Source organism: Aptenodytes patagonicus, chromosome 22, assembly GCF_965638725.1.
Source record: "Aptenodytes patagonicus chromosome 22, bAptPat1.pri.cur, whole genome shotgun sequence".
Classification (NCBI taxonomy): Eukaryota; Metazoa; Chordata; class Aves; order Sphenisciformes; family Spheniscidae; genus Aptenodytes; species Aptenodytes patagonicus.
In genome coordinates this window covers 579,722-604,041 of record NC_134970.1, presented here as the reverse complement: position 1 = coordinate 604,041, position 24,320 = coordinate 579,722, and the positions used below count along the sequence as shown (strand labels likewise).

General features: G+C 41.7%; 2 protein-coding genes across 9 annotated transcripts in view; one reads left to right on the top strand and one right to left on the bottom strand.

Moving 5' to 3' along the window:
* MAGI3 (membrane associated guanylate kinase, WW and PDZ domain containing 3) overlaps nt 1–11,668 on the top strand; it is an 83,127-nt gene extending 71,459 nt beyond the window's left edge. The window contains exons 17-22 of one of the 5 annotated variants that reach the window (XM_076358161.1): nt 2,871–2,973; nt 3,083–3,209; nt 3,725–3,868; nt 6,132–6,270; nt 7,893–7,982; nt 8,452–8,521. In XM_076358161.1, the coding sequence (XP_076214276.1) occupies nt 2,871–2,973; nt 3,083–3,209; nt 3,725–3,868; nt 6,132–6,270; nt 7,893–7,942 (563 nt within the window). In that variant the 3' untranslated portion in view covers nt 7,943–7,982; nt 8,452–8,521. Of the gene's footprint in view, nt 1–2,870; nt 2,974–3,082; nt 3,216–3,724; nt 3,869–6,131; nt 6,271–7,892; nt 8,050–8,451 lie in introns of those variants that run through there. The other 4 variants (XM_076358159.1, XM_076358158.1, XM_076358156.1 and 1 more) reach the window with 4 other exon arrangements.
* Nucleotides 11,669–11,735: 67 nt separating this feature from the next.
* Nucleotides 11,736–24,234, bottom strand: PHTF1 (putative homeodomain transcription factor 1). Of its 4 annotated transcripts, none has more exons than XM_076358162.1 (18): nt 24,130–24,234; nt 24,009–24,065; nt 23,858–23,927; nt 23,140–23,298; nt 22,743–22,902; nt 21,814–21,939; nt 20,824–20,983; nt 19,566–19,739; nt 19,408–19,485; nt 18,389–18,598; nt 17,859–17,987; nt 17,148–17,420; nt 16,333–16,464; nt 16,041–16,127; nt 14,926–15,081; nt 14,421–14,516; nt 13,649–13,774; nt 11,736–13,208 (listed from the first exon to the last, which is right to left on the bottom strand). In XM_076358162.1, exons 1-18 carry the CDS (start codon nt 24,172–24,174, stop codon nt 13,188–13,190), a joined length of 2,259 nt encoding a protein of 752 aa, XP_076214277.1. In that variant the 5' UTR covers nt 24,175–24,234; the 3' UTR covers nt 11,736–13,187. The 4 variants fall into 4 exon arrangements, with proteins under 4 accessions (XP_076214277.1, XP_076214278.1, XP_076214279.1 ...); XM_076358163.1 differs by having other exon boundaries at nt 17,859–17,966; XM_076358164.1 differs by having other exon boundaries at nt 22,743–22,797.
* Nucleotides 24,235–24,320: the final 86 nt, after the last annotated feature.

Genomic DNA, 24,320 nt, shown 5'->3' with positions numbered 1-24,320 from the left:
CAACAGAAACATCCTGTAGTTCTTCTGTCTGCCAAAGATGCGCTTTCAAAAATGGTCACATCCCACCATGAAAACCTTACTCGGGGTTTTCCTGCAGCGCCTCCCAGGCTGCTAGCAAATTCTTCACACGCAACTGCCGTGTCATCTAAGCAGCAAAGTGAGTATTTGTGACCGTAAAGTCCCATCTTTAGAGACCGTATTTTTAATGAAAGCTCCCATGCAACACTGCGTTCAATATGGTATTGTTCCTACACAAACAGTTCACTATAAATATGTAAAATCCAATCGTTTGAAGAGAAAAGCTGTTTTCCAACCCTGCTTACCACTGCATTTTTCTGGATTGCTGCTTGTAGGTTTAATTAAACTCGCTATCATTATTTTGCTAGAAAGTTGGCTTTCTTCACCCTCTAAATAATAAATACCTAAAGCCAGAATGTGAATAAAGCCAGCAGATGATTCTCTAATTTCACATTCATTGCAAATACTTAACGTGCTATCTCATCCTGTAATACAGAATTTCAAAGACTTAATTTTCCTTTTTGTTAATGCTTGAAGCAGAGAGACTTCTATAAATCGTTATTTTTCTATTAAGATTTTAATTTTTATCAAATCTAATTCATTCCCGTTTGAAGGAACACATGTGAAAGCAGTTGCCCAGGGCAATGTTTATAATGCAGCTGAAGTTTGAGTTGGTTGCAATAGATCTGTTTCTCCAGGACTCTTAATCAGCTTTGTTTTCAAAATAAGCTTTCTGAATGTAACATTATCATCCCTTATTTGTGCATGACCTTACCTGGACTCTGTGTAAGAACTTAGCTTTTCCCACTTCCTCAGTTACAGATTTGGAGCCAAAATGTAGAGATAAAACAAGAACCTGAGGAGAATCAACAGAGAGGGGAAAAAAAGAGTCAGTAGCAGGTGATAAAACTAGATTGAAGAGACCAGTCAGAAAAAATGTGTGGCTTAGAGGAGCTGGAGTTGGTGTGTTTCAGATGTGAAGAATTTGTGGCAATGAAGGAGAGAGCAGAGCCTGTTCCACAGAAATGGGAATGTATCACCACTTAAAATTCTCATTGATTTAGCTGGAGAAATACAGTTTAGCTCACAGCATAATCCTCTGTACAGCAGACTCCTGTAGAAAGCCAGAGTGGATGTGAATTAGTCGGGGCTTCAGGCCTTTTCCCCGCTGGGCTGCAGGGAGAGAGCTGAGCTTCACAGGGCTGGTTCACGAGACAGTGGTTAACACCAAGGAAGATGCAGGATGCAGCTCCAAAGAGAAAAATGCCCATTTTGCCAGAAGCTGTTGAGCATCACAAAGGCTAAACCCTAACAGAGTTTGCTGCTCCCCAGTGCATCATCTTCAGTGCTGTCCTCTGAGACTGACAATGAAAATACTGCCTTGTACCCCTTCCCTCTCCCTCCTAGCTTTCACAGATCTGTGATCTTTGCTTTTCATACGAATAAACGAATTCCACTTCATGCGCCAGAAGACATTCTTTAACATTTTTCACAAAAGCAGGAGCCTGTCAGCTTTTGTCATGTATTAGCTGGAAACACAAGAGAGCAGGCTGAAAAGAGGACCGGAGAATTTGTACAAACAGATGGCATTTTTCTTGCCTGTGCTTCTAAATTAAAACTCCAAGTATAAACCAGGAGTAAAAGTTGACATTTTGTCTCTAGAGTAAAACCTCTTTAAGGCACGTCATAGTCATAGCACCAAGCAGTCCTGTGAAGGACTTGGGGAGGTCTTACATACCTGAGAAATTCACTCTAATAATATGCATTGTGTTTTCCTTCCCTTAAGATGTTTCAGCGCTTTGTATATTTTACTGGGGTGGGTTTGTTCTTAACTGAGAAATGCAGTAATGTGGTGCACCTAACAGGGGACTGGAACATCTCTAGTTTGGGTGCTTGGGATTTTTTTTTTTTAACCCTTATAAGGAAAAGAAGTTTATTAGTTTATAATTCAGTACATAAGTTCATCTTGGGCCACCACTTGCCATTTCAGGTTCTAGCCTAAGAGGCAGCTTTTCGCATAGACTACTGTTCATTACTCTTAAGTGACAGAGACATTTTGTATCCTGAAACATGTTTTCTTCATAAATGCATTGGATTTATTGTAAAGTGCACAATCGCTCTATTTTGCATGGAAGGGAATCTTTTAATAAAAGATTTTATTAAAATGTCATTATACTTTAATTTTTACTTAGCCTTTGGGAGAAGGCGAAACACTTTAAAATTCTTGTTGATAACCTTGTCGGTGAACTAGACCCTCCAGTGTGATTGTGGGATCAGTTCGTAACCTTTCCTATAGCTGGCCCGTAGCAAACTCTCCGTTGTGCCTTAAATGAGTTGACATTCACTTGTGAATCCTCATTGCCCCTGCAGATTCTCATTCTCCTCTTACCTTTAAAAAGGGATATGTTCTCAAATGGACATTATTCTCCATCTCTTAGAAAATTTTATTGTATTGAATAGCTGAACCAACTTCATGGATCTGACTAGCCTTAATCCCTTCTGGTCTTTATCAACTTGCAGACAGTCTAAAACCCTTCTGTTCACGTCTGGTTCGGTTAAAATTGTGTTGTTTTTCTGAGGAAAAGCAGCGTAGGTAAGAATAAAATTCCTAGGAATTTATTCCATAGAACCAATTAATTGCACTTGGGTTCCTGGCTTACGGCATTAGACCTTGGAAAATCCTCTTCACCTTGTGACTGTGGTGAGCTCAGCTTAAACTGAGATTCTGTGGCAGTAGCATCCTTAGGAACAGCAGACACAGCGCTGATGGTCACTGTGGTCTTGTGGTGAGTGTGCCTAGCTTTATATTTGGGAAGTTCTCTCTGACTGTCGGTTTTGTTTGAATTTGTTAGAACACCGTGGTCCTCCGTCAGGAACAAACTCTGCCAGGCAGAGTCCAGCTCCGCAACACCGACCGCTGGGATCAGCACAGATCAACCCTTCTGGTGCAGACAGGTACAGAGCTTTTGCTTCTGGCAAAAGGAACTGAGATTGGGTAGAAAAGCTTGACCAGAGGGATTGTTAATGCAAAGGTTAACATCCACGTCCTTCTACCTCTGTGTAGGGGAGCTACGGAAGGTGAAGCTGGAAAAGAAGTTTCAAATAGTTACAGGCTTTCCTGGCCCGAGCATAAGCACTTGACACAATCCGATGCTGGCGTTGCTTCAGTTATTGGTAGCCGTCATGCCCAGGTACAGGTAATCCTCCAGAGGGTGCGGAGACATGCAAAATACTCGTTCGTCAAGACACTACAGTGGCATTGCCAAAGAGTATTCAAACACAGAACAATAAAATGTTTCCGTGTCAGACACGGGTAGAAAAGTTGCGTATAAAAATGCACTATAGTGTTTTACAGAATGTTTTTGCTTATGTTGTAAATTTTTTTATCTCCTTAGTATAGTTGAATACTCATAATTATAAAAGAAACAGAAAATGCTTGCAGTGGGGCTACTACAGACCCTTTGGCAAAGTTTCTTAAAGAAGTTTCATGCATATCTAAAACTTGGAAGGAAAAATGTTCTGTATGTTTAGACTGAGAATGAAACCATTACACCTTATCACACATGAGTTGTGATGAATTCGGTTTAAATTGTGGATTGCACGTTTCTCAAAGTGTAGAAATGCATGAAACATTTTTCCAGAAAAAACAAATGTTTAAATCTGCCTACAGGTCCTCATCTCTTTTTTTTGTCTGACTTCTGCACAGAATCCTGGCTGTTTCCCAGTAGAGTTGGAAAGGGGCCCTCGAGGGTTTGGATTCAGTCTTCGAGGAGGAAAGGAATACAACATGGGCTTATTCATCCTTCGACTTGCTGAAGATGGGCCAGCTGTCAAAGATGGCAGAGTACATGTGAGTTTGTCTTCTCTAATCAATTTGTTGATCAAGTCGGCCTTTTGACACATTAATTCACCTACAGTGGCAACAAGCGTTTTTTTCATGAGTGCAGGGTCCCAGCAGGCAGAACAGCATCGGGACAGCTGCCCTTCTTCCAGCTGTTACTGTGCAGTGACAGCAAATGCTGTGGCGGTAGGCTTTTAAAGGAGAAATATATGACCAGCTCTGGCCATCCAAAATGAACTGTCCATCTATGCTTGAGTTACAATAAGGTACATGTCCCAGGGCGTGAGCAGCAGCTACTCAGGATGCTTTAGGAGCCCAGACAAGAAATTGCACAGTGGAGCAGAAAGCTGAAAGGAGAATCGCTGTCTGAGTCAGTGAATTTGTAAGAAAAGTTTGTGTGTACATTGTGCTATCGCTGTTCTGTGTCTGAAGATATAAGCCTAACTTTTTTCAAAGATTATTATGTTAATTCTTATGTTTGTGTAAGGAATTCACTTTCAAATATTGTAGTAAAAGGAAAATATATGGGTACAATAGCAAAGAGCAATGGTATGTGAGAGTCTCTGACTCTGACTACTGCCCAGAGCTGAATTTTCAGAGGCTGGAGCATGAAGCTGAGCCAGGTGCCTGTGAGATGCCGTCCCACATGCAGTCCTGGTGCTTCACTGCATGTATGGCCACTGGCACAAGGCTCTGCCTCCATTTGTGCTATAGCTTGTAGAACAGCGCTGACACAGATAGTTGCTAGGGCTACTGTGGGGCTTAATTGGATGTGAAATTCTAAGTATTGTTAACTTCTATTGTCCTAATTCTTTACGGTAATTAGCATTTTCCCTCATGCTTGAGAGACTACATGAGTGTAGTATTTAGTACTAATATTTTCTCTTGTATTGCTCCTTCAAGTGGTGTTACACTAAGCTCCAGGGCTTTGCTTTCCAGGCAAGAGCAACCAAAAGGTTCCCAGCTGACTGTACCGTGCTTTGCGTAGATGACCTGTGCCAGGGCACAAGTTGGTGGGGGGACCGTGATAGCAAGATACTGCTGAAAGCGCTCCAGCTCCCACAGGTCAACTTTCACTCTGGACTGTGGGTCCTGAGCAGTCTTGCGCAAGTGCCCCTCCCACCACTTGGCACCGAGTGCCGTACTGTGCAGGGGATGTGTGTATACAGGGATGCGTTTGCTGCGGTGGTGGGTCGTCGCATCCCGTGGGGAACGTGAGCCCTCCGCAGCCCGTGGCTGGTGCTGGTGGCTGTGGAGGAGCAGGGCCACAAGCGCTGTGCCGTGTGTCCCCAGCAGCTCGGAGCACAGAGGGGCTGCGCTCACCCAGCGTGAGGTTATTCACAATTTTCACATCATTCAGTTTCCATCCTCAGCTGGAAAATGGTGTCATTTTCTGGCTGTACTTTAAAACAGTGAAGAGGAATTTCTCACCCACTTAATGGCAACTGAGCATGACAGGAGGCACGTCGCACAGTGTGGAGCGTCCTGTCCTGTTGGATGAGTAACCAGCCAGTGACCTCCTTTGGCAGAGACAGGTTATTTAGCAAAGCCCAGACAGTCTCTTAAAACTGCTAATTTTATGCACTAGTGACATCCATTGGCTGATCCATGTATTGCGAAATAGGTTTCATGACCCTTTTTGTGGGGGTGTTATTCCAACCCCTTTCCAGCAGCCTGCAAAGGCAGTGTGAACTGTAATTACCTGCCCAATACCTCTGTAAGTTGCTAATTGGCCTCAGAGACCATAGTACTGATAACTGCATAGTGGTGATCTCTCCTACCTGGAATAAAAAATCCTTCCCTTACATAAAAGCTGTTCTGCCATGGTAGCGTTCAGCTCTGCATTAAGTGTAGAGAAGTTGCTGTGTTACTTACCTAGTTAGTGTGACATTAAACAGGCGCGTGGTGCCAGGTTTGATGTGGTTCATCCATAAGCTCCCTCCATACAATGATCCAGAATGAAAATACATTCAAGCACATGGCTGTATCTGTCTCATCACTTGTAAATAAATGGAAGATGTGTTTAAGGAACCTGAGATCTTTTATTGTGCTGGCTGAGCAGAAGACCTGCATGAAGAGCTCTGAACCACCAGAGTGTTGCGTCGCGTCATGTTAATCAGCAGCCATGGAAGGGTGTTGCTATTGCTGAGTGGATTTTAGCATGAGAGGAAAAATAGAAGCATCTGCCTCTATTTTTTTCTTTCTAAATTAAAAATTAGTTTACGGTGTCAGAGATTCATAAAGACTAACCTGGTTGCTATTTTCTCATCAGGTTGGTGACCAAATTGTTGAAATTAATGGAGAACCCACCCAAGGAATCACTCACACACGAGCCATTGAGCTGATTCAGGCTGGAGGGAATAAAGTTTTGCTGCTGCTGAGACCAGGGACTGGCTTGATACCAGATCACAGTATGTCATCTCAAGCGCTGTTTCGTTTTGAGGGTCCAAGGCAATGAAGTACAGTCTCATAAGGAGACTTTGGTGCTTGTTCACTGAAATAGTTAGCAGTTCCCTTTTTGACAGCTGTGCAGGTGTTCATATTTGTCTTAAAATATAAGGAATATTTTTGGTAAAATTAACACATGACAAGTACCTAGGAATATTACACAGTATGAAATTATTGCATATTTGTAATTGTAATAAGTTTCTCAGCTCTGTCCAAGCTAATCAAGTTTTCCTATACAAATGTGATAATTAACACTGATTGCCTTTTAATTTAAATTAAAATTCTCTATGATACAGTACTCAGTTCAAAATGCCTATACTGTTAAGAATATTATTTCTGTACAGATTTACTTCACTGTTTTTAGCCTTCTAAATTACAGAATGCTTTGTTTTTCAAAACCCAAACTTCAGAAAGCAGGGGGAGAGACAGCTTTGCTGTAAAAATGGATTCTGTTTAAAGTTATGACTTCTGCATCTACAACAGGAAAGCACAACTTTGTAGGGAAAAAAAAAAAGGAAGGACAGAAAACCAAATGCTTGCAGGAGCTCTGAGTTCAGCTACAGAGCACAGAACTGATGGTTTTGAGTCTGACTTAGGAAATGCTCCAAAACTGCAAATCAAAAAGACTTGTGGCTGTGGCAGTATTTTAAAGCAAAGAACACTTTCTCTCCCGGTACATGTTTTAATCTTTTAACCCTTGGTAAACTTCTTAAATTGTAAGGTCACTTTTTCTGCTGAAGAGCTTTTCAATAATAGCGACCAACCATGAGTTTATCCTTTGAAAATTTTAAAGCGCACAGTTTGAACTACCAAATAGTTTGTTGTGTTCAGTCATTTACAGGCAGCAACTGGCATCCACTCAAGGGACAAAATCTGCTCAGAACTTTCTCCATTTCTTTCCTCCAGAGAGCTAGAAGATGGCTCTTAGCATCTTACTGTTCCAGCCTGCACAGCACAGTAAAATCAGTGAATTAGCGCATGGCACGGAAACAGGCCATCTGTGAACTGCGAGGTCTGTTCTGTGCCATCTTGCTAGATTCCTGGCTGGCTGGGTTTGTCTCTCACACTGAATTACCTACTCATTAAGGGTGAAAGTTAAATATAGTCCTCCTTGTGTTCTGATGAGCTTCTGCTGAGGTCCTCTTTTAAAATCAACATCTACAAGCTAGAAGAGAGGGAGGCAGTGTGAGGGCATCTCCAGCTCTCTCCTTACTAACAGCTATTTAAGCTTGATATAATTCAGCAGTGATAAATGGTGTTTATCCTGCACCACGAGGGCAGCGCAGTAATTCTCTGGAATCACTCCTGGCCCTCTTGTTCATGGAAATCTCCTGAGTCTGAGGTAGAAACACAGAATCATAGAAGAGTCTGAAGGAACCTCTGGAGACCATCTGGCGCAGCCCTCCATCAAATGTGAGGCCTGAGACTGGGTTAAGCAACTGAGATTAGATCAGCAACTGTGGAGAAGGGAAGGGTTTTGTCGCCTCTTGTCTTGCTGTTAATCATACATTTCTGATTGAAATCTTGCTTGCTGTACTCTGTGATTTTGGTATGTAGTTCTGGGCTTTTTCTCTTCCTCCTTCAGGTTTGGCTCCTTCCAGTCTGTGTCCCTACGTGAAACCTGAGCAACATTAAGGGCTTTCAGTGCTTTTCTTGGTTTTTCCTTAAAGACTTGGTAAATCTGCATGTCTTGTGTTTCATCTCTTCCTATTATTAAAGTGCAAAGCTATGAATAACCTCAACTTTTCACTGTTTTCAGTTTTCTTTTAGCATAACAATTTCAGTTCATTTGGGTTTTTTATATTAAACAATGTAGGTCAGGGACTTTCTATTTTGCAATTTTGCTATGTAGGCTCTAAAGTTGTGCTGATACAAGACTGTGTCGGTCCCGCAGAGATCGTGCCAGCATTCTAAGCACAAGTTTTTTCCCAAATCGCATCTTTACAGTTGTTGTAGGTTGTAGAACAATGCAATATAGAAAACTGACTAAATAAGACTTTGAGAGTATGCCACTACGTAATCTTTTTTAAATTGAAGATTTCATATAACATCCTGGAACCTCAGTAGTATGCACATTTCTAAACTATTTAGTGATTTTTTTTTTTTGTCGTTATTTAGTCAAATCTCTCGCTGTTCACTTCCAGGTGATTGGGATAGTTATAGTCCATCTTCGTCAAATGTAATATATGAAGAACAGTCACCATTATCTTCATCTTCACATTCTGCTTCCCCATCTGAAGTGTGTTATTTACCAGTACCAGGAGAAGCTTTAAGGAGAGTTCAGCTGTCTGAGAAACTGGAACAAGCAAAGAACACTGTGCCTGAAAAGATAAGCACTTTAACTGAAAACCAGTTTGAGATGAAGCCTCTGTCTTCTCCCCAGGGAACAAAGAACAGATGGGAATGTCCCTCCAGCCCTGGGTTTGAAATCACAAAAGGTAGTTTGGAATTAGGGACCAGAAGAGACAGATCTGCAAGTCCAGAAAAGTTGGTGGCTGCTGAGGGACACCCTCACACAGGATTCCACAGCCCCAGAAAAGGGGATCCTGAAAAAACATACGGCAATCTCTCACATAAACCTGACAGTTCTAGAGTGAGTGAGAGTAAACCCACAGAAATAGGGATGAACAGTAGTAACAAAAAAGAGTATTCCAGTGGAAATCAAGGAAGGTCTGCCAGTCCCCAAAAGCATCTCAGTAAGCAAGGAAACGTAGAAACGGTAGGCAGGTTACAAGAATATCAAGATAGAACAACTGGTGGTGATAAGAGGACTGTTGAGCAATTGAAAGGTGGAAATGGTAAAACAGGAGTCACCAGGAAAGACGCGAAGCAGAAAACTTCTGAAAAGACGGAAGGGTGGTCTCCAGAGCGACAACGTGCTGCATTTCATGAGACTAATCTTCCATTCCGTGACTCCAGGAGAAACACATCTGAAGACGAAAAAATAAAGAAGTCAAACTCTGGAGAGCCAAGTTCCAGCAGATTCAAAACTTCCAGTCTTTCCAATATTCCACTGCTTTCCATGGAGAAACAAAGAAGGCTAGAAACACAGGAAACTGTTATGCTGAACAGACAACACAGAGAGAGACACATGGAGCTGCCTGATGAAACCAAAGATGATGGAATTTCCAAATCTGAGAATAGTTCTCCAGTCAAGAAAACACCGATAACTCCTGGACCTTGGAGGGTACCAAGCGCATGTAAAGTCACCCAAACAGCAGGTGTGGCTGAAAAACGGGTTTGACTGACACTTTTTTTTTTAGAACATGTTCTAATCAAGTTTCTAATAATGGTCATTTAAAAGCATTGTTTCTTTTCACGAAGTTGTCCTTTTTTTTTCAGAAACTGGTTAGAGGGTAGAAAGTATTTGATTCGTTCTTAAATTATCTAAGCTGCATGAAGGACCTTTTGGATTGCTTAAATGAAACTCTTCCATAAGCTGCTGTCCCCTTGTCCTTTTGAAGGCGGTGTTCTGCTGCTCTCGACGTTGCACTGCTACGGCTTTCTCAGATAGTATTGTGAGTTTCTGAACAAAATTATTTAATGCCTATATTGCCAATGTGATCATGACTCACTTCTTGTTCTTGTGCCAAGTTATCTACTGTATCCAGTCAATCTAATCCTTCTCGTATGTATTCCAGTCACAGGAAAGGCAAGGTTTTGTCTGAAATGGGTATTTTTCTCAAGAGCATGTTGCATGTTTACATAAGGAAATACACGTTCTTACTGGTTCAGTAAGAAGTCAGGTGAGTTGGTTCTATCAATTCTAGGGCAGCAAATGAGCCACTGATGCTCTTCAATTGATGTTTTTTCTTAAATTTTTATACCTAATACAAAATCCTGTAGATAAAAATTATATTTGACATAATCAATGTTTTGTAATTTTGCTTTTTATGAACACAGCAAAATTGCTTTATTTTCTTGATTCATAAGGATGCTTATAACAAGTGTTTGCAAACATCTGTCTGAAAAGAGAAAATTCTGGGTTCTGTTAAATAACATAATTCCTTTGGTTTCACTTGTGGCACTGTGTCATCCTTAGCGTTCTTTGTAAACATAAGCAATGAGTGCACATTTGTTTTCCGCCTCATTGTGGTGCTGTGTACTGAACTCCCATCTTTAATTATTTAATGCTAGTTCAGGAATCTGATTTTTTCCCTCTGCAGAGATAACAGCTGACCTTTAGGACAGAACCAACTGCCATAGTAGCTTCTTAAATGAAGTTCTTGCCTGCGTATATTAGAAGTCTCCCATACGTTACTTTGAATGTGTGATCTGTTCTAAGAGTGCTAAATAGGATGATATACAGGGTACATGAGACTTAATATCTATTGTTTGGGCTATAATACATATTTTAAAAAGAGGAACGTTACCACCAGAATCTACTGACACATCAGTCCTACAGCTGTAAGAACAGCAGACTGCATAAATTGAAGGGTTTTATTTTCTTCATAGTTCTAGTCATGATTTCCTGACATGTTAGGCTTTTAATGACTGCAAAAAAGTGGTAGAAGGAGCCCATGGGTCGTTTGCAGGAGAAAGAAGTGTACAAGGTCAAGCTTTACTTACTCATATTAAAATTCAAAATAAGACGATTTGCTATTTGAAAGTGAATGAGTCAATATTTCGTTTTGGCTTTGAAACATTTAATGTTTTTAAAGCTTAATGAAGTACAGTGAATCAGTTCTGAGTTGAATTCTTTAGAAGTACAGATGACTACTCAAACAGCTTTTTAAACAAAGACTTTGAAAATTAAATAGACTTTAAAGCAGATCTGAACTGTGCTCTGCTGCTTGACATTGGATGATCCACTGAGATTTGCTGTGTAGCATAATACATACAAATACTCCATGTTGTGGAGTATGACTGTGAAAATATTTAATACTTTGAAGTAGCCTATGTAGATATTAACCATGTATTCTTAACAAGAGATTCTGTTTTATGTTGAGTTGTATGCACTTGCCCTAACCGCTGAGTACAGTAACAAATTCAGATGTTTAATACAAAGATGAATTAGCACCACTGAAATTATTTCCCTGTCATCATACCCCTGTATTTTTTCTATATGTTAATGTGACCTGATTTCGTGTCTTACCTGTGTGTGATTTCTCCTTCCATAGAACTTGTATCTGTACTTACTGTATCAGATGACTTAGCAATGTGGCCTTGGAATGCTAAGCAACGTATGGATGTACTGGGTGTAAATGTTTATATATTGTACAGCACCTTTATACATACTTCTGAGGTTCTGACTAGAGACAGACCTGTAAATCGCTCATTATTTTTTATATAGATATTAAAAAGAAACTCCAGTTCATGGCCTGTTGGTTCTGCACTGTATAAAATAGATTCTTCGTTGACTTTCAGTGGTGCGATACTTTAAACAGCTGAATCTATGACCCAGGTTTTACCCACAAACATAGTACTCTTCTGGAAAACAAATGCAATTTATTATTGGAAGTTTCTTTGATTCCCTGTTCAAATAACAAATGTTCAACAAAGGTGTTACAGAAATCATCAAGTCATGTAGAAACAGTTGTTAATGATGAAATACTTGTACTGTAGGTTTATTTGCACATTTTGATATATAAAATTGTCATCTCCTTTTACATCTTACAACTTTTCCTTGTACAGAAAATAGCTGTAAACAATTTACTACCAAAAATTCTTATGCCATCTTACCCCTTATGTGAAAGAATGAAGCTATGAAAAGTTCCTCAGTTTTTGCTTTTTTCATTACTAATATAATAGAAGATAGTAGAGTCAGTTAAGGAACATCTACGTTTAACAGATGTCTTTAAAACATTTTGTTTCTCTCCTATGCCCTTTCTAAACATTATTCTGCTTTTGGGCGAGGAAGTCTTTGCCACATCTCTTCCACTGAACTGATCCGCACAACGGATTTCTTCCTCGGGTATTCCAGTGTAAGGCACTATTGCAGTGCGGAGCTGCAACAGCTTCTCAGAACGCGGAGCAAAGCTGGCTGTCAGAAGAAGACACGCCAGGATGCCCGCGGTACAGAGCCCGGGCTAAGCATGACTGAGGTGTTACGGGGAACAAACAGCAAAATATTCTATAGTTGACAACGCTTTACTTGTAGTTTGTGTTTTAAGGTTGTTCTCATGTAACTAATGTTTTCAAAAAATGATCATTTATTTGCAGAAGACCCAACGTAAGCCAACCAGCATGAATCTGTTATATTGCTTAACTGTCAACATGGAGGCAGAATTCATCTTGTGCAGACCAAATTTCACTGCGTCCTGCAGTAGTTCAGGGTAAAGAGGCAAAGCCTCAAGCACGCTGAGCTTGTAAGAAAAGAAATACTTATCAGCACATTCAGATGAATGCACCTAAGTATTATCAGTCCGAGCAGAGCTCTGAAGAAGGATGCACAAATTGAAAAATTTCAGTGTAGCTCCAGAGCTCTCTGAAAAGGATGACGCTAACAGGAGGCCCGACTCTTCACTTGTCACACGCACAGGATTACAGATTTTACAGAAACAAGGCACCTGTAGCAATCATCGGTGTCCCTCCAGTAGGAGCTCTCACATGGCTTTTAGTGTTCGATGCCCCACACTGTGTGCACACAGTTCCTGCTATTTTCAATGCCAGCTACTAGTATTTGGCCCCATTAATTCTGTTTTGCTGTGTGTCCATGCCATGGGATGACTCTGCTAATTAGACCAGCTTATTCTGTATGTTATAGAACAGTAAAGCAGAGGGAGAACTTTCGATATGTACGCTGAGAATCTGTTAAAAAAATCACAATTACAGATTTCTGTAGTTTGAGAGCACCTCTGCTTTTTGCCCAAGCTATTGGTTATCTTCTCTGGTCTCTTTCTGGTGGAGAGGGCTGAGTGCTGATGTTTGTTTGGTCAGTTCACGGTTTAATTTTCCATAACTGAAAAGAGATACGGAGAGTGAGTATTGGTCTGAAAGCCATAGGTCTGAATGCTTTTCATCTACAGGTAGAGCTCAGTCTCCTTTGCCCATCCTGCGTTGAACGCTCTGCTCAGCAAGCTCTGATTTAGAAGCGTGAGCCACAGGAGGACTGTGTCTTCATTCTAAAGGGAAAGAACCCAGGATTCTGACTAATGGCTTTAAGCGGGCACTGAAGACCTGAACAGGGCTGAAATTTGTCAGCCCTGTCCTCCCGCCTGCCAGACTGGCTCAGGGAGCTGGAGGTTCATTCAGCATGGTCTGTTCTCTGAATTACCATGTAGAGGGAGCCTAATTCAAACTCACGAGCTTTCTGCTTGGGTGGGAGGAATTTGGCAATGGTACTAACGTGACCCTTACAAGATGTTTCCTGTTAGTTTGTATGGGAGTTGTTATACTTACTCTGATATTGAATCCTAGAAGATCACTTATAACACCTGAGACAGCAGAGAGTATTACAACACGTGTTATATTGTAGATTAATGGATTCATGGTCAGTCCATACAGCCTAAATGGAGTATCTAATTCCTGCAGTGAAAGGAAAAAAAACCCCAACGCATTAGTGTTAGTCCATACCAGAAGGAATTAATCTTCTGACTTTCAGCTTAATACTGGCGCTCTGGCAGACTTTGCTAATCATGCTCTGCCTCTGTATCCTTAAACGTTTGTACAGAAATTCCCACTCTATATTTCAGGCCTCCCAGCTCAAGATGTTGTCTAACAAACAGCCATGCTGAATCTGAAAAGTCTCCTTTGTAGCAACACAACTAGAGCTTAACACAACAGGCTGTAGAATTTGTCTAGACTAACTTATGTGGCTCTTCTAGACTATGCTCTTTCTTTTCCAAATATCTACTCTGCTACCGTCAACAAGCTTCAGCAGCAAAGCTGCTGAAGGAAAATTAAATTCAAGTAGTAAGGAGACATGCTGTGTTCATACTCACTAAATCATAGTGAGCCACTACTAATCAAAGGTTTGCAGCACTAATTAACCACATAGGTCTTGCATTACTTAATCTTATGCCATGGCTATAGAAGCACAGAGAAACTCCCTTTGTGAGAACTAACTTACCTAATCAAGACAAGAGAAATGGGAAGAGCAAAAACACAGTCATTGTCATTAGTCATTGCTTCCATAAAATTTAGCAACATGTTTTTAGGGAGAGTAGCTTACCTTCAGTAGCTTTGTAGATAGTTTCAAAACATTGTTTACTAGAGACAGCTGTTCCTTCTTGTTTGGCTTCTTCTCCATCTTTAGGTATAAGTTTATCTGTGACAGAGAGACATTGCAGACCAGATGTTAATATTCCAGCACTAGCCCCAACTAATTTCTAACTGAGGGAAATTAGAGCCATTTTCTGCAGTCTATTGTCACTCCTAAAGAAGCGATGCATCCACAGACAGGAATTAGCAGTGATATCATCGTTCTTTTTCTGATTGACGTGGCTAACACGTGTTAACCCAAAGATAAAAATAATGTAGAATTTGAGTCTGTCCAAATGTCTAACAGCTTGTCCCTCCCCAGCTGTACAGTGTTTTATTGCCTTCTGTCCAGCACAAGTGTTGATTTCTAAATTTTAAAATTTGATTCCAGTATTTTCTAAGCTGGTTGAAATGCAATAATTGTATCCAAACACGCCACAAAGCCAAAGGGGGGAGAATAAGCTAAATGGAGATACCTGCTCAGTGAGCAAGATTGAAATATTACTGTATTTCTTGTTGGTTTCGGAGCCCAAAGATGCCAGACGTAGTAAAAAGAGAAGAAGTGCTGCCTCCCAGATTAGGAACTCCCAGTTGTAAGCTGCATTCAGAAATGTTTTGTGACCCTTAAGAACCTGTATTGAACAAAAAAAATGCCAATGTCAGTAACAAGTTCTTACTTGCCCTTACTCCTCTTCTGAACAGACATCCATGCTCTATAGCTACTGACAATTTTTCCCTTGAACTGTAGTTCAGTCATGTAACTAGGTTAAAGTAAAAGGTCTTGTTTCTAACCTGGCTTTAGCTTGAAATTTGATTTTTTTTTTTTTCCTGCTTAAAAAAGGATGCTGCTTCTTTCTCTTTCCTCCCTCTTTCCAATTAACTGGTAATAAAATGTCTTTCCTTTCATGTGTGCTTCTCCCACTGGCAGCCTTAGACCACCACAGCCATGCTAAGCTGATGCTGCCTTTCCCAGTATGTACTCATCGGGTCTAATACAGCGGGACCGGGATTGTCATTACTTCCTCCAGAAACCTGTGGCTTAGAAACGCAATCACAGCAGTGACAGTCAGTATCATCAATCATAATCATCGATCTTAACTGCTACCGCAGCTGCGTCCTCATGGTATCAAGAACTTGCCTAAACACTGTAATGCATCTCTTGCCAAAAACAAAGAAACCAAGAAAACAGCTCCAGCATTAACACTGCTTACTAAACAGAAGGTTTAGTTATTGACCTGCTTTTCAACAACAGTGGTTAAAGAGGGTGCTGCAATCAGCCATCTTAAATAAAACGTCCTGTGAACACTTGAGGTACTTAGGCAGAGTCCTTTGTGTACAAAAGCCTATGTGTGTCCTGCAATTTTCCTAATGATTATAAAAACCCCAGACTTTCCTCTGCAAACATAGAGAATGAACACCTATTACCAACTAAACACTACAAAGCTTTTAAAAAATGCAAACCCCTCCATATTACTTTGGAGACAAACAGCTAGAGTTCAAGCACTTTGTTGGTTGGCAAAAGAAAAGCGTCCAGTAGCTTAGGGGTTTTTCCCCCTGCTTCTTTTAAAAAAAAAAAAAGTTAAAATCTCACCTGGGCACAGCATATAAAAGCAATTGAAAGAGCGAGTAAAAAGACTGATGATACGACAACATCCACAGATCGCTGGGGGCCTCGCCTCTGTAGGAACAAAGACACTGAGTCAGGCCTAAGGTTTGGATGCAGAGCTGTGAAGTCAGGGCTCACACAAACAGCTGTAATTGTTTAACGGTTCAAGCAGTGCTGTCCAGAGTGCCAGGCAGCAATGAGGTAAAGTACATGTACCTAGAGACTGGGTTACACCCTCGGTAATAATCAAATGCACCCATCTTGGATCAGAACTCACCTTTAGATAGGAACGAAGGGACAACCAGATCTTAATGTTTTCTACCTTCTTGAGTCTAAAGTGAGGAATTTCATATTTCCTGGCTTTCCGAGCAGATGTAATGTGACTAAAAAGTTTGGCAAACAAAAACCTCTGCAAATTAAAAACAAAAACATATGCACACAAACATAAATTAGTCTAAACCAAAAAAGATTGCTGGGGATTGCTTAGTGGTAACTGGCAGAAAAGGTTAGCCTTGTGGCACAGTGGGGAAGCCTAATGGGGGGCCTTAGTGCACGACCTCTCGGGTAAATAACAGTAGTCATCTCGTGTATGGCAGAGGTGGAACTGCTGTTGCTATGCAAGATTAGCCACAAAGCTCTTGCTCAAACAGTAAATAACACCAGCCTGCCTACCATGCAACATTTACAGCCACTTTGACAAAGCTACTGCCCACAGTCGTGAAGGAGCTGAACGTGATGCAGCCAACTATCTAATGCTCCATCTTGGAACAGGCCTACTAAGTAGGCTTTTTCTTCTTCACAAGCAGCTCCATGTTGAAGCATGCACTTCAAGTGCCATTTCAAGGTGTTAAAAGGTTATTTTTCCCTTGGGGGCAGGGGGCAGGAAGAGCATTGACAGGTTTAAGTTTGTGACTGATGAATAGGAGTCTTCCCGGACTCCTCTACCTAAACTTCTTGGACATCTTACCAGCTTTGACACTTCAGCTTGCTGAGACATGCTTGTCTTGCCAGTGTCTTCAGTGATAGGCAGCAAGGATTTGGTAGAACACCTGCCCCAGGGTTCATGAAAGGCATCAGTACATTTAAACCTACCTGTTTGTATGTTCTCTCAGCAACACACATCATGAAGAAAAACATCCAGGTTAAGCAAAGTCTTTCAAGGAAGTTGATCGCAGACAACACAATGACAGGAGTGCTAGCAGGTGCTCCACAAAAGATGTGCAAAAACTCCATTAGAGAAATTGAGCACAGCTGCTCCAGGTTATCTGTGCAGAAGAGTCTGTAGAGGAATGGTAGGAATGCTAATCCAATGGTGATGATGTTTCCCAGCATTTGATAACCCACTCCTTGCTGGTAGGCATTAACCTGGCAAGCAGGAGCAAAAATAGGATGATTATCTGGGTTTTTGCATCAAGGAAAAGGCATGCTGCTGTGGCAGCATTAATTCAATCAACCATTCAGTTCCCCTTCCGTTCAAAGGACATACATAGCCTAAAACAATTCCACCCATTTCAGTCCAAAACCAACAACAATCAGTCAATAAATAATAAAACCACCACCTTCAGCACACTGCAGAGACACAGCCAACAATAATCGGCACTGATTAGTCTTCAACAGGACTTCCTAAATTTTGGTTTATGCAATTTTTAAGTAAGAACATTTGGGACAACTGTATTTGGAGTTGAGGAGGGACCAGTTTTATACTGCGCTTCATATCTGCATATATAGCCATTTGCAGGTTTTTTGGTGGTTGTTTTTTAAAGCGTGAGGGAGAGAGGTTGCAATGCCTTACAGCCCTCTTACCCTGCTCATGATAATCCCACTGATCTCCAGCACAGACATGTCCACCTTCTTACAGTCATTCCCTTCCCAGATCAGTGCACTCACTTTTGCAGATGCTGGACTTGTATTCTGCAGCCAAAACAAATGATTCTATAACAGAGAAAAGAATGCAAAAGGCATATGATCTATTTCTGTCCCGCTATTAAATAATGCTTTTTCCTAGAAAGTATTTAGATTGAGGGGCGGATTCCAGATTTGTCTTTGGGTGAAATACTTTGGTTTGGGATTAGCAGTGGTCCAGATAATACCGGGGGGGAGGAGCGAATTGATCATTGATACTATTTAGATCATTCCAGACTTCCGTGTGATTAGCGTGGTTGACGGAACGGGCTCATCCAGCATTAGATTGCTCACATTATACCAACAGCATTCAGATGTGTCTTTCACATTATTTGGGCAGACAGAGGGGGAAAAGGGGGCGTGGGGGGGTGTGCAAGTGCGTGCGTGGAATCTTTCATAGTATTCTCAGCCACTGGATACAATCAACAAACCTGCTGGAAAACATCTTCCTTCAAATCCCGCCTGGTACCTCTTACAGTCACTTCCTCACTGTCGCTGGTGCAGGATGAGCGACACTCTGGCCCGTGAAGCAGATCGTCCCAAAGCATATCTTCTGTCTCAGAGTCATGGCGAGTACTTTCCGAGTCTCTCCGGGTCACACTACAGCTCCGGGACCCCACACTAAGGCAGGGCCTCGAGTCCTTTGAAGATGAGCAAAATTTACACAGCACAGCCCCACACCCAATTTGCAGAACCACCTCCTCCTCCCCCCCAGCAATCGGCTAAATCAGCTTCCTGGGGCAGTCGAGAACCCCCAGTCACACCCACCTGATGCAAACTGTTAAAGACAATATTACTCAGTGATAGTTTCTGCAACCAGCATTTCTACACAGGAAGGCACACAGACAGCATTAGTTCCCCACCTCTATTCCCAACTTTACAAAATAAAAATTGACTTACTCATTCTAATGCAAAAGTTTTTTGGCTTTTGCATAATCTATTTTAAGATTTCATTTATATTTTATATTTATTTATAGATTTTTAGATTTATAATTTGATATTCATATATTTTATTTCTATTTTATTTTCAGGTGGGGGGAGTGGCAGGGGGAAGATAAAGTAATGAAGTGAATGAGTATATATCACAGAATAGATTTATTTCTTCATTTTAAAATCAAAATTTATTAGCATAAAAGCTACAGTGCTGCCTCCCAAACCACAAGAGTAATTGTAGCAATTCAACACGAGCTATTAGAGGCAGCTTGGACCATACTATGCTGCCAATAGAGTGATTTTTTTTGTTTGGTTGGTTTGGTTTTGTCAAGCAAAGTAGTATCCTCACAATTGTGAACAAAGCTTACAAAGCTGCAAACAAGCAGGGAGGGAGGCCACACCTTATACCTGAAGATGCTGAAGCACTGTCATTTAATAACGGTCTATTCTAATGGGGAGGATGTCCCTGCACTGGCCAGGCTCGGTAAAGCTCTGTCTCTTGAATTTATGACCATACCTGACTATATAATGTGGATTCTAGTTCAGATTCCACGACACTATCAGAGTCTCTGGCACCTTTAAGGGCTTGCTTGACCTGCCAAAACCAAAGGAAAACCAACTCATTATCCATAGCAAAAAATTGTGTGGAAAATGGCATAAATCCAACATGAGTACCTGTGAGACAGCCTGGTTCAAAGAAACAAGAGGCCTCTTTTTCTTCTCTTCATAGCTATTGTCACTGGAAGCCCCTTCTACATTCTGGCGTAACAAGATCCTTTGTGCCATTGCTTCAGCATCCTCCTCACTCGAAAGCTCATCAGAAATGCCACCTCTGTTGGCGCAGTCATCCTAGAAATACAGCAGTCAAAATAAGACTAAGGCACCGAAAAAGGACCAACCTGAATTGCATCAAACCAAAGGTTCAAGGCCAGTGCTGCTACTACACTGGTATACACAGCCATCTCTAATTACCTGCAAAAGCCAGCAGAAGATGATCTCCACAGAACATGCAGAAACAGAATCCAACTTAGCATCAGAGACATCACAAATTTTAACTCCCTACCCCGGCCCTTGCCTTGCCACAGAGGTAATGAGAGGGAATCTTGGGTGGGGTGGAGTTGGATTTGGGGCAAGGGCAGGAAGAGGAATAGGCAGCAGCAGCTCTTGGCTGTGTCTTACCAGCAACCTTAAGCCCAGAACAGATGTATCTACAAGCTGGTGGCTAGCAGACCCAAAATCATGAGATGTGTCCCCCTACACCTAGCTCTGCTCCTTTCCAAAGGCCTAGAAACAGAGGAGTTGGGATGGCACAGTACTATGGTGTTCCGCACAGATCCTAATCTAAGTTCTTCACGTGGGAGTTAACACCTTACCGACACAGAGGAGCCTCAAAAGTAACTCCACAAAGCTTTATGTTTTAGAGATTTTAACAGAGGTCACGATGCTTTAAGTCTGTCTTTCTCTCTCCCCAGGGGATGTTTCAGTCTTTATTTTCCTGCCTTCCCCTGAGAGGATATTGTGGGGAACTGTTTGCAAGGCAAATTATTTTACAGAACTGCTTTTAAAAATTGCTAATTTATTTATTTTTAATCATTATCAGCAGTCTTCCTTAACTGAACATCTTGTGATCAGAAGTCTCTACAACTAAACAAGCACCTTGGTAAAACAGACATTTTCCAGGATTGTCTGTGTTTGACATACTGGACTATTGTAACAGATGAAAAGATGCTGACAGTAAAGTGTTAGCACCATGTCAGCTGTTCAGTCGAGAAGTAGAAAGGGTTTTCAGGTTTCCCATATGCAAGCAAAGATTAGTAGAAGAAGGGAATATCTTGTATTAGATCAAACCACACAGTTAAGTATCAACAAACTTTTGGGCACATACAGAATACACTGAAATTTCCGACTTCAAATGGATCTTTCCTGCCAGTACCTGATGGCTCTTTTCCCCATCGGAAAGTTTATTTTTCTCTTTGAAGTGCAACAGCCTGTATTCAGATCTGGCATGTCTGTGCTTAATGACATTATTCACAGCATTCACACCATTTTCTGTCTCAGTCCCTTTCTCAGCTACCAACTTTACTCTTCTAATCCTATGAGAGAAAATACAATTAAATGCTTTTATGTCAGAGAAAAACTCTTTGAGGAAAACATCGTGGTTTCTCACTTGCCACACAGGTACAACATTAAACAATATAGCTAAGGGAATACATAATTGTCTTCTGCTGACCGGCTCTTTGTGTCCTGATTCTGTTGGAGAGACTTATATTTGCTTCAATCTCACTGGATGGTTCTTTTGTAACTCTAATAGTATCTTAAAACTTCTAAACCAAGAGGGAAATTTTTTCTTATTATTATTTTCAAAAAAAAAAAAAAGAGCAATTCAGAAGACAGGAAGCCCTCATCAAGAGAAAGGACCTGTCAGTTGAAAACTCATCAAGAAACTCACCTGAGAAAACAGCAGAAGACAATGAAATATTACCCCAAACAATCTATCCTCCTTTTCCTCGAGTTACTTTTAGAAAAAATAAGGTGGTAAAGTGGGATGACTATTCAAGCAACTTAAACCAGAAGGCACAACTCCTTCTGGAAATCAGGTAAAACAATAATATAATTTGAGCATACACATTCAAGAAAGGTCACTTATCTGATAAATAAAAATAAGCTCCGCCACTTTCTGCAACTCATCTAACGCTCAGTTTTAGCTATAGTGTGAGACATGGTATGATCTCCTAATAAGGACATACCAAAAATTAATGAGTAATCAGCCTCCTACAATACCAAGAGTGCTTTTAGTTCAAAACAAATTAGCTGGCAGACTTTGGGGATGTCAGTGACAGTATACATTCTGTCTTCATTTTCCAGATATCAAATTGTTCACAGTGTCATTACAAATACACCAAACCCAGTGAAGATCACATACCTCCTTCGGAAAAGCATACTAAATAAATTGTTAAGAATGGATGCAGATTCAGACTGCTCTTCTTTACTGTTTTTGTCAGATGAAGACCAACTGTTCCCATCGACACCCACAGATTTGCGTAACTTCCTGATTTTTAAAAAAAGGAGAATTAAATTTGCATAGCAAGCTACTTTTCGGTCTTTCTTAAAAGATCTGAATCAGATTTGAACAGTCTTTTAGATGCTCTTTTTCTTAAGTCATGCAGACAGAATGCTTATTTCCAAATAAACTAAATTTTATTTGGATTAACAGAAGTTATGCGTATACCCACAGGACATCAGTATATCGCTAGTAAAGGATGCAACAGACAAAATCTGGACGCCATCTTTACTGTAGAAATCTAATGGAGGCAAAACTCTATCCACATCCAACATCCTGTGTTCAAACACATTACATCAGTGCTTAAACTGAGTCAGACACCTAACAGTTAAACATCTAGTAGATGAACCGTAACATCTCCCACATGCACAAACAAATTGCCAGCAATGAATCCACCACAGTCATCTCTGTCATCATTTGCCTGTTCTCAACACACATCGGCAATTCCCTGCAGTTAGTGCCAAAGCAGGACACCAGACTGGTTTGCAAAACCTTGAAGATGCCTTTCTGCACAGAATGCCCTCCTCTGGCCACAAAAAGAAACTGTATTAAAAGCTACATTAGAAAAAGGCCCAACTGACAACTAAACCAGACCTATCGTAGCCTGGTAGATTTGCAGCATTTGTCTTGGTTATGAGAAGATTACAAGCAAGACAGAAAATACTCATTTTCACATTTATGGTTAAATAATACATTTACATAACAATAGAAGATATTTACCCATTAACTTCTACCATGAGCAATCCATCATATGCTTTGATGCCAACAAATGAACCCGTTACCCTGCTCACCTCCTCCGCCTGCTGAGTCCGTTGTTTCCTGAAGGTTTGTTGATCTGGGTGGACACTATTTGACAGTGAACAGTTCCCATCAGTAACATAAGGCACATTGGTCCCATGACTTCACTTGCATTCACAACAGGCATCATGAAATACAACACAACTGCTATGACTGAAAAGGAGAAAATTGTATCAAATGCAAAAATTAAGAGCACGGCCCAGTTCTTCTGTCTTAACTATTTACTTTTACTCTGTTTTATAATTTCTGCAAATACTAGTGCCACACATCTTGAAATCTATGTTAAGTAGGTTTCAGATAGGATCCTTTTGCTTTAGATTATGGACTACAAAATGATGTCATGTTCCCTGCAGAAAAAGGATCGTGGCACAGACTGCTACCGCCCCTTACCTTGCATAACATAGAGCACCAGAAGCCACATAAAAATACGCTGGGAAGTAACCTGTATCCACCACTGGCTGAATAATGGAAAAAATACAACTCTCACAATTCCTTTCCGAGTTAGCGATGTCCAGGGAATTTCAGGCTTGGCTTTGGCAAATGTAGAGCCTTGGAATTAAAGGAAAAACAAACAAGTCATAAATTGTGAATTACAAGAATTTCCTTACTTACGACTTCCTCTTTAGCCAAGACCAAACCCTGCCAGAAGGCTGCAGTTCAGAAGGGTGACAGCAGCCCAACTTCAGGCGCTCGTCCAAGCTATACAGCCCGAACAGACACGTCTAAAAGTAGCCCCTCATCTTATCTGAGCACACCGGCTGCTGACCTACCCAAGTCTGCTCTCACCAACCACTTAGCACGGCTTTTGCTGAACCACCCCGAATTCCTCCTGCCTCTGCTTTCAGGTTTTCAGTGCTCCTTTTGCACCAACGCTAGCAAGCACAGGCATCCTACCCCGCCGGTAAGATCTGGGGCTTCAACAACGCTCGGTGCTGGTGCCGCTGCCAGAAAGCTGGATGACTCAGGCTGCGGGCAGCCGCTTAACAGTTCAAGAAAGAATACCTGCCAGAGAGCAGGTTCGCCTTTCCCCCACCCTGCGCAAAGCAGCGATGCATTAACGGCTGTACGGGGACGCCGGGCACCAGCATCTCTCTCACGGACCGCTCACCTCTGATTAAATCCACGTCGATCAGATCAGGCTGAATGTGACCCTTCTTCTTAGGCTTGTTTTTGAAGCCCTACGAAGCCGAAAACAAAGGCCCGTTAGCTGCGAGGGGAGCCGAGCCCGGGCGGCGGGAGCGCCCGGCCGCTGCCGTTACCTTCATCTCGGTCTGCTCGATGGACTTCTCCCATATCTGCTGGTCGTAGGCCCCGATCTGGAAGGAGAGGAGGCTGAGGGCACGGCCGGGCCCGCGCCCGCCCGCGCCGCGCCGCACTCACCTTCTTCTGGTACCAGGAAATGGCATCCCTGTCGCGAGAGGCCATGGGGCGCCGCGGGGCGCAGGCGAGCTCGGGGCGGCCCGGCCCCGGCCCCGGTACCGGCCCCGGCCCCCGTTACCCTGGAGACCGCCGCAAGCCCGGTGCTCGACTGCCTCCGCCTGCCCCCGCCCCGCCCTCGCCCAGGCAGCACC

Excerpts from the sequence above, each read along its gene's own strand:
- PHTF1 (XM_076358162.1), bottom strand. The coding sequence starts at position 24,174 with ATGGCCTCTCGCGACAGGGATGCCATTTCCTGGTACCAGAAGAAG. Across the intron at positions 17,421-17,858 it reads GTGGGATTATCATGAGCAGG|GTTAATGCCTACCAGCAAGG; the intron begins GTAAGAGGGCTG and ends CCTGCTTGCCAG. Across the intron at positions 14,517-14,925 it reads CAATCTTGCTCACTGAGCAG|ATAAACTTATACCTAAAGAT; the intron begins GTATCTCCATTT and ends TCTCTGTCACAG.